Genomic DNA, 9,956 nt, shown 5'->3' with positions numbered 1-9,956 from the left:
GCCCTGCCCACCCCAGCTCCCAGTCCTTTAAGAAAAAAAACCCCAAAATCCCGGGCTCACTGGCTTCTGCATCAGCCTTGGGGCTTTGGGGGGCTTGTGCAGAGCCCCCCACACAGTGTGCTGCAGTGGTGATTGCCCCCCTGCTGGGCAGCACCTGGTGAATCTGGGTTTTTTTTGTTTGGTACTTTTTTTAAAGGGCCGGAGCTGAGGCAAGCAGGGCAGCCATGGCAGGACTAGGAGAGTGGGTGGGGGTCAGGGGGCCCATGGCAGAGCCCCCCCCATGCAGAAGAGGCAGTGAGTCCAGGCTTTTTTTTAAAGGGCTGGGAGCTGGGGTAGGCAGGACAGCCATGGTGGGGGAGCAGGCAGGAAATGGGGCCTGGCAGGGGTCCCCCCTCTGGTGGGCCAGTAGGGGAGCTCCTGCATTGAGCCTCCCACCTCACTACGCCTGTCCACCTTCCGGACTCCACGTGTCTCTCCAGAGGCGCCTAAGCCCTGGCAATCCCTTTTCAAGCCCCACCACAGAGTCCGGGGCTAACGTGTGCTGTCACCACCCCGAGAAGGGATTGTCTGGGTCCTCTGTCCTTGGGGAAACACAGGCCTAATAGTCCTATGGGTACTCGACCCAATCCAAGAACTTGGGGCACTTCCCCAAGTCAGGGGCCCAGAAGGATAGCCTCCCTTAGTTTGCAGACCCAAGGGGCCTCCTGGGTATAATTAAACCCACCCCTCAATAAGTCTCCCACACTATGTACAAAGGAGAACTGTATTGGCTACAGAGGGTAGGGTTAGAATAGGGTCCAGGGTAGAGCAATATCAGAGAAATCCCATAGAGCAAACTCTTGTGGCTGGGGTAGCCTTTGATCTCGCATCTGAGTTACTGCAAGCTATATATCTAGTTAGATCTCAGGTAGTGTACTCACAAGTATCATCCAGAGGCTGTGGAGGATTCCCTCTGGAGGCAAGCACTTCCTTGATCATGAGTTTTGAGAGACAGAGACGGTTTCAGATGGTACAGCTCGTCTTTGTTCCTGAGTATCCCTCAAGGCTGCTGCCCCCCTCCTCCTGGGCAGTCCTTAACTTATAGCCTTTGTGACCTCATTTACCTGATCCAATGGTGGTCAGCACCTATTTGCTGTGAGCCAACTAATTTGAAATACATCACTAGTTGCCGGGCAGACTGTAGCCCGCCAGGAAGGAAGCCCCTCACCCAGGTATGTGATGCCAGTCACATAGGCAGAGGGAGCAGGTTTCCCCCCTCCCTCAGGAACGTATCCAGCTCAGGTTACCCAAAGAGATAAGGTAAAGGTATGTATCCTCTGCTGGGCCCATCCTAATCACAATTGTCACAGAGCCGAGTTTTGTGGGGAGAAGTAAAGGTGGCTTTCTGCCACACGCCCATGGTCTCCTCCCCACTCCTCCAGCCTCCTCTCCCCTGCCCCTACTTACCAGCTCGAAGTCCGGGTCCAGCTCCCTGCTCCAGCCAGTGGGGACTGCCCAAATCACCACAGCTCTCAATCTTTTCCAAATCAGTTTGGAGATCTTCAAATCAATTTGCACTTTTTAATCAGTCCCCTGATTCAATCTGGATTCAGAGTTTTGTCCACTGACTCCAGCCAAATCTCCTCCGAATCAAATCAGCACCCAAAGCTTCACACAGCCCTATTGGTTACCCTTACCATAAAGAAGTTCTTCCTTACATCCACCCTGAAACCATCCTCTAATGGTTTATGGCCATTGCTCCTTGTCCTCCCCTGGGGCACCCTAGTGTACAGTTTTACTCCCAGCTCCCAATATTCCCCCCTACACACTTATAGACAGCCACAAAGGGGTGACTTGGTGGCAGCCTATAAGTACTTAAGGGGTGTACACCAGGATCTGGGGGAACACCTGTTCACCAGGGCACCCCAAGGGATGACAAGGTTTAATGGTCACGAACTGCTGGGAGGCCTTTTTAGACTGGACATAAGGAAGAGCTCTTATGCTCACAGAAAAAAGCCTGAAACTTGGTTGTGAATGCAATAGAAAGGCTCCAGAATCAATAAGGCAAAAGAATCTACAATTGATTTTTGCTTTTAACCTTAAGTGGAGCTGCTTGTTTTTTTAAATTAGAGAAATAGGGAGGAGTCTGGCACTAAATCAATTGTGGTTTAGGCTTAAGTTTCGTTTCTCCTGCTCTCAGAAATAGAAAATCACCACCGGCCCAGAAGCCGATCTTTTTGAAGAGGTGCAGTACTTCAGGTATGTTTAAAGTAAAGTTGGTAACTTTTATGTCCTTTGGGGTGCTAAGGGTGGGCTTGTGGCCACATTCTGGCAGTTTTGGTTAAAAATAACTGATAGTTTCTTTCCTGTTGGAAGTTGTCAGGATTTGCATGGGCTTTTGAGCAGAGTAAGTGGTGAACACCCTGTGTTACCATTATCTAGCCCTGGGAAGTGGGCTGATTAACTGCCTTTAACACACTGGTTGCAGTGTGTTCTCACCACTCAGTGTATTTCATCCCCTGGGCAAGTTTCTGTTTCAGGTAAGCTGGTAGTTTGGGGCCCTAATTGAAGTTCTGATGGGGATGTCTTTTTAACTACTTTAATGAATGTGAAAAAAATGAATGTTTCACTAGAAAGAACAGACACAAGAGAAACTTCCCACGTTCCTGCAAGAATCAGGTTGCTTTTCTTTAGGTGCCTTAATGCTGACTTTGCCAAGCAGTTCCTGTGTTTGTATGTAAGCTAGGAACACAGGAGCTGACTAAATGGGTCGCATCAGGGGTCCAACTCCTCTGGAGGTGTGTCTCCAGCAGCAGCTGGCCCCTCTGCTTCGGTGGAAGATGCAACCAAGTGGGGTGATATCTGTTGTGCTGAGCTTCCAGCCTGCATGGATGGGCTGCCCAGGAAGGAGTCCGTCCTGTGTCCAAATCTCCATTTTCTTTTTCAGTAAAAGCACCCACTGTAGCCTCCCCCTCCCAGAGACTCCTTCCCTTTCTAGAGGCTGCTGTGTTTTATCCTTGCTGTCTGGCCTTGAGTCCCTGATCTCTGGGCTTAAGAGCAACTTCTGGGAATGAACTGGAGCAGCCTCACAGTGAGTTCCTGGAATATGCTGGTTGCCTTGGATGGGTAAGCTGTGGTTGGGCTACTCCATGCTGGGACATGCCATTGCTATGGTACAGAGCCAGCCATCTTGTTACACATCTGTAGAGGAAATGCTCTCCTTTCTCCCTTCTCCCTTCCAAAATGCCAGGCCAACATCTAAACGTTGTGGCTGCAATTACGGATGTTCTTCTTATCTGTGAAAGGGTCCAGTCCTTCTTCCAAATGTTACAATGTTACACCGCCTTCGGTCCCAATGCCTTCCACAGACTCTGTGCTTTATGGGGACAAGAGGATTTATGTGCTTTGTGGGACAATGAGGATTCCCTTCTATCAATCACATATTGGTTTTGAAGTTTTAACTTGAGGGCTGCACACACACAATCTTTCAGAAGCTATTATTTTAACGAATTATAGCTACAGAGCAAATCATATATGAAAAATCAAACACCTGCTATGACTGGGGATCTCTGTACATTACATCAGAAGTGTCTCCCGCACTAACTGTTTTTCCTTTAGCCACTTACCCCCACCCCCTTCCAACCCAACTGGCAGAGGTTTTAAATATACCATGGTTTTTACTTCCCCAGTGATCAGCGGCTAAAAGCCCAGCTGTCAGGGCTCCTCCACCAATCAGGGTTGGAGGGACAAGGGACAGAATTAAAAACATTAATGGACCCACTACCGGGGCACTTCTGTTGCAATATACAACCCTTGACATGCAATGCCATTGGGCTCAGCATACCACAGTGGCCCTGGCTCTGGGCAGGGGCACAGACTCTCGGTGATTTTCTGGATCATGCTAGTACAACCATCCGGTGCAGACTCCCCATGCAAACAGGACCATAGCATGTCCAGGCTCCAAGTGTCCCATGTAACAAGGAAACAGTGATGAAAGTGCTGAGTAGGGTGAGAACGGCACCAGCCGGGGCCTGGTGGGTGAACACAAAGCAGGTGGGTTGGAAAAGGTAATGCCAATCTGTTCTTCCCCCCAGACAGCCTCCAGAACCCAGACATCCTGAAAAGTCACCTTCACCACATTCCAGTCCTAATACTTCCTGGTGTCAAAGAGCAAGAACAGCCCAGTGTGAACCAGCACTCCCTGCTCACTTTGGAGCTGGGCTATTACAATGGCAAGCAACGCACCACAACACCCAGGTAAGAATGCGCCGTCTTTTCTCTGCCAGGATAACGTATAAATCAATACACAGCAGCCATGGTCACTCTTGTGTCCTTTTCCTGACTCAGTGAAGCTTAAATTCCTTCTTATGCAATAAAAATAACTGAGCAGGGACTAACCCTTCCTCTCCAGCCACTTGCTTAGGCACCTCTTCAGGGAGGCAGAGAATGCAGATTTGAATCCTACCACTCAGAACTGAGAGTGGGACCCATGTTTCTTACATGGCAGGCATATGCTTTCCCTGCTGGTCCATCATACAGATGTGGACTCACTATTGTTATTTTAAAATAAATTATCCACTTGCTACTGAATTTTGTGCAGAGCCGGATCTGAGAGGTGCAGTCAGAAAACACCTATCAGATCTGAAATGTACAGATAGATACCTAAGGCCAGATCCTGTTCTATCTATTAGCTACTTAAGAGAGAACAAAGGGGCTCCCACTGAAATACGCAGGAGACAGGTGTGACAGGGGGCCGTCCTATAGCCAGTTACACTGTTGGCCTGCCCACCTGTGCAGGGCAGTCTGCCTGCCTGACTCATCTGCCATGCCTTTGGTGTAACTGAATAGTTGTTTCTATGCAGGAGGCTGCCCATTTAATGCCCTGATGCCAAGGGTGTAATACACAGCTCCGACCTCCCCTTTACAATGTCCCATGTCTCACAGATAGCATCCAAAATCACTTCTACTATTATTCCCCTGGCCTCATTCCTGAGCTGCATTTGGCCTCTGGCTCAAAACTGGCCTCAGGTGTCCGTAGACATGCCTAGTCCACATGCCCCTTCACTTGGGCCTCGACTCAGTTCCCCCCACACTGGGGCCTCTACTTCCCACACACACTCCGCACTCCTTGCCTCACACTAGGCTTCTAGCTCCTCACACTTTCCCGTCTCATGGGGGCTTCTGGGCCTTACAACCCTTGGGCCTCAGTTGACTGTCGCTTTCCCTGGACCCCACTCTTGGCCTACGGCCCACTCAGGCATCTGTCAACATATCTGGACCTCCCTCCTACTCAGACCTCCCACTAGGCCTCACTCTTATTTAGGCCTTGGGCCCTCCTGGTCCCTGTGTCATCACCCAAGTAGCCCCACCACACCATCCAACCCCAGCAGGGTGTAGTTGTAGGTAGGGGAGCATGGATGGAGATTTTTTGGGGATGATACCAATGGCCAATTTTTAAGGAGTCATCAGCTGATACCTATCTGATTCCAATTCCAATATGCAGCTGGGTAGCTTGGAGACCAGCATCGGGCTGGTAAGTCTGTTGTGGGGGAAGGGGTGAGAGGATGTTCTTCCATCTGGGCTGCTTATTCTTGGGTACTCTATTACAGCCTCCACCACATCACATGCCCTCAGTCACTGGTTCAAAGTCACTCAGTCCCTTCCTCCACAGGATTCCTCTCCTCAGGTAGCTGAACTTCAACCTCCATCATTTCAGTGTGCTGGCCAGCTGACCTGCCTATCCTGTCTTAGCAGTGATGTCCCCTTCTTCGAAGAGACCTTCAGCCTGTTTTAAGCTCTATCCCTGCCTCTAGGCCAGTCAGGGTGCCAGTAGCTCTCTGCAGCCCTGGCCTGTACCTTGTGGTGGGCTTACTTGCCCTGGCCCCCTTGCATTGACTGGTTGAGAGCCCTGGGTCAATCACCAAGAAGCTGACTCCTTTCCTCAATAGGAGTCCTCTCCTGAGCCCAGCATAAAGCCAGAAACTCATACCAGGATTGCCTATAGCCCAGAGATCTTATATCTGGCAGCCCTTTACTCCACTGGGTTCATGTGAACGCCTGACTTCATCACCAGTTCCAACTGGGGCCGGCCTAGCCTCTCAGAGCCTGTTCTTATACTGAGGCTTTTCAGACCTGCTCCAATCATGAGTCCTCCTGGCTGTCATGTGACCACCTGATAGGCTCTGCTGTCACCTGCTGGCTGCCTCACAGCCTACCCAAGCCCTTAAAGTGGCAAGCACCCAAAAGTGCACCACCACAACAGGTTTAAAACCAACAAGATAAAGTTCTTCTTTGTGCTTGTGGAACCATTGCCCCAGGAGGTTGTAAAGGTGGATAATAAAGCCAGTGAGTGTTCAGCATTTTCTATATGCCAGATGCTTTTCCCATGTCCCATGTTGGGCACACAAACAATGGGGCCTTCCAAGTAGCAAACTCCTTTTTAAAAAAAGCGAAACCCATTGACTTGCATTAGTAGAAACATTACCAGCAGATTGAGGGAAGTGATTCTGCCTCTCTATGCAGCACTGGTGAAGCCACAGTTTGGGCCTCCCACTTCAGGAAGGATGTGAACACATTGGAGAGAGCCCAGTGGAGGGCAGTAAAAATGACTGGGGGTAGGGGTGCACTGATAGAGATTTTGGGGGCCGATACTGGTAGCTGATATTTAAGGAGGCATATCGGCTGATACCCATCCAATATCCAGTTAGGGCTGTGTGAAACGGCACTGTTCCATTTTGCCTTGATTTTCGACGGTTCGACCGAACATTGTTTTGTATCAAATTTCATTTCAAGTTGAACGGAGCCATTTCACACAGCCCTACTGTGGGCCTCACTCTCACCTTCCCAGATGGGCTGCTTCCCCATCCCCAGCCTGATCTAGCACAGGGGAAGCTGGACTGCCTCTCACCCAGCGTGATCCAGCCCAGCTGGTCTGACTTCCCATCCCCAGCGAAACATCAAAACAGCATTCAAACAGCCTCTCTGTTTCGATGGAATGGAACAGAACAGCTGTTTTGACTTGAAATTCGATACGAAACACTGTTCCGTCGAACTGTCAAAACTCAAGACAAAATGGAAAGGTGCCATTTCACACAGCCCTAGCGTGCTCCGCACTCTCACCTTCCCAAGAATCCACTCCAGCCTAAGTAACAGATAGGGTTCTTTATTTTAGCTCTAACTATTTACAGAAAAGAAAAGAAAAGATTAATAACAAATATATGACACATTTATACATATATGCATTACATAGGTTCAACAACACACATTAAAACCCATAACCAAAATATTATCTATAAACACAGCACTAGTGAATAGTCCATCCAAACGAGTGATCCCACATACCTTATCAAAATATGTCCATTCACAGATTATAGACACTAACCCTCAGTTGCACTGGGGATTCAGCTCACTCTAGTAAAAATAAATGGCAACACTGCTGTTGCTATGAGTGGTCACCAGATGGAAGGGCGCAGTTCCTACAGGCATCTCTGGAGTAGAGCGCGTGGTCCCAATATTTCTTTCAAGCAGAAACCTCTGTCTGGATGGCAGCGGGATGATTCCTTCCCTTTAAACAAATTTCTTATAAGCACTACGAGGTTAAATGCTTCCCCATGTTCCCTTTCCTTGTGAAACTAGGGTTGCTTAATAGAGGCTGCCTCCCTTTACCAGCAGGTCCCCTGTTCCTGAAGCCTAAACTCTTCCCACGGCTTCAACCCAGCTGCAAGCACAGACTCCCCACTCCCTTTTCCTGGGGCACCTGAGTCCTGAGTTTGCACAGCTTCTCTCCAAGATAAGGGACTCAACTCCTTAATGAGAACCACAGGCTCTTTGTCTTTCCTGGTGTGTTGGCTCCCCCTGAGCAGGCTTTCAGTGCCCTCCCTGGGTGGAGAGACTGTCCCAATCCTCTTCCTTCTCTCTCTTTCCCACTGTCTGCTGTGTTTATATCCCTGACACAGCCACCAGACCCCTCCATTGTGCTGGCAATCCAACCAGCTGCATGCATATTTTTAGGCTTGCACCTTTTCAAAGCTCCTGCATGCAAGCCCCTTCTTGCCCCTTCTGCAAAGGCATTGCTTCCCTGCACAGCCTGCTGTCTCTGCAGCCAGGCAGATGTTACATTTAGTCTGCAGAAGAGAAGACCGAGGGGGATTGAATAGCAGCCTTCACCTCCCTGCAGGGGGGCTGCAAAGAGGATGGAGCTGGGCTGGTCTCAGTGGGGGCAGATGACAGGACAAGGAGCAATGGGCCCAAGTGGAAGCAAACTTTCTTACGTGGCGGGTGGTGAGGCACTGGAACAGGCTCCCCAGAGAGGTGGAGTCTCCACCCTTGGAGGTTTTGAAGACCCAGGTAGACAAAGCCATGGCTGGGATGATGTAGTTGGGGCTGGTCCTGCTTCATACAGGGGGTGGGACTAGATGTGACATCCTGAAGTCCCCTCCAGTCCGCGTTATCTATGATTTCTATGAATCTATGCTGACCTTTTCTCACTCAGTCTTATTTCTTTGTGGCAAAACAGTTAATAAGGAATTAATGGTGGTCAATATTCTGATTTTTTTTTTCAGTGTAATAAGAACACTAGCAAATTGCCCATCAAGAATGATGGGGAGAGAGGGGCTGGCAGGGACAGAGCCCTGCATCCGGCCCTGCTCCCCCTCTCTTCAGGTCCGACCCCGCTTCACACTCCTCCCTCCCCTTTGGGTGCAACCCTGCTCCACCTCCTTCCCCCTGCTTCAGATCTGACCCTGCCTCCCCATCCCACCAGTTCTAGTCAGACCCCCTCTCACCACTCCCCCCAGTTTGGGTCCACCCCGCCCCACCACCCTCCCCCCTGGTTCAGGCCTACCCCAGCCCGGCCCCCATACAGGTCCAACCATGTCCTTCTCCCACCAGTTTGGGCCCCACCCCACTCTCCCCTCCCCCCACTTTGGGTCATACCCCACCTCCTCTCCACCCCTGCTTCGGATCCAATCCCACTCCTGCCCTTCTCCCCAGTTCGGGTCCAACCCTGCTCCCCCATCTTTCCCCCCCAACCCCGCTTTGGGTCCAACCCTGCAATGAGGAAGGAGCTCCCAGCTCTCCTCAGCTGGCCCCACCAATTATAAAGTGCTCTTCCCGATTTTATTTGTTTTGGTTTTTTGCCACTGTGGAGGTGGGTGGAGGGAGCTGCTGCACTGGAGGCTGCAGGAGGAGGTGGCACCGATGGCACAGCTCCTGTTTTAACTCAGCTGGCCCCGCCCCAGGCCACCCAGCCTGCACAGCCAATCGGCGTATGTGCAGTTGGGCAAAAGTATTACAGACACACAGACTAAGCCTTTTATTATATTAGAATGAGGCTGATAGCAGCCTTGTGGGTCACCAAATCCAACCCACCACTACTGCAGGCACACATGCCATTTCTATTCATTTCTTTTGGTACCCAAACTGCCTTTTTTAGCCTAAGTGCTGCTTTCTCCTGGATGCCTGCCTCCACGAAGCATTTATGGAGGAGAGCCATATCCCCTCAAAACCTTCATTCTATTTGGTGAAATAAGCCAAGCTCTTAAGGGAAGCTCTCCTAACCAGCCTGGTGGCCCTTCTCTATACTCACTATAGTTTCATTTTTCTTAAGTCTGGGGGGCTACAGCTGTGAACGGTATTCCAGATGAAACCCCACTAGTATCTTATACAATGGTGTTAACATTTCCTCATTGCTACTGCAAGTAGCTCGCTTCATGCATCCTAAATTTCCATTTGTCTGTTTCAAGCGCACGTCAGTTTGGTGGCTCATAGAAATCTTGGTATGTACCAATATACTTTTATATAGAGTATATTATAATTGTGGCGGGCCAGTAGGGGGCGCTCCTGCGTTGAGCCGCCCACCTCCCTGCGCCCGCCCACCTTCCAGGCTCCGAGTGCCTCCCTTGGGTGCCTCCCGTCCGGCCGACCCCTTCCCTGGAGCACACCCGCTAGCCTGGGGGTCCCGCTGCCACCATCCAAGG

General features: G+C 50.4%; 1 protein-coding gene across 4 annotated transcripts in view; it reads left to right on the top strand.

Moving 5' to 3' along the window:
• The window catches only part of LOC102379551 (nuclear GTPase SLIP-GC), a 64,839-nt gene that overhangs the window by 17,264 nt on the left and 37,619 nt on the right, over positions 1–9,956 (top strand). The window contains exons 1-3 of one of the 4 annotated variants that reach the window (XM_014524821.1): positions 1,289–1,305; positions 2,180–2,238; positions 4,074–4,236. In XM_014524821.1, the coding sequence (XP_014380307.1) occupies positions 4,209–4,236 (28 nt within the window). In that variant the 5' untranslated portion in view covers positions 1,289–1,305; positions 2,180–2,238; positions 4,074–4,208. Of the gene's footprint in view, positions 1–1,288; positions 1,306–2,176; positions 2,239–2,926; positions 3,071–4,073; positions 4,237–9,956 lie in introns of those variants that run through there. The other 3 variants (XM_006033893.3, XM_014524822.2, XM_006033894.2) reach the window with 3 other exon arrangements.

The sequence above is a fragment of the Alligator sinensis genome, unplaced genomic scaffold (assembly GCF_000455745.1).
Source record: "Alligator sinensis unplaced genomic scaffold, ASM45574v1 scaffold650_1, whole genome shotgun sequence".
Lineage (NCBI taxonomy): Eukaryota > Metazoa > Chordata > Crocodylia > Alligatoridae > Alligator > Alligator sinensis.
This window is presented reverse-complemented; position numbering and strand designations above follow the sequence as displayed.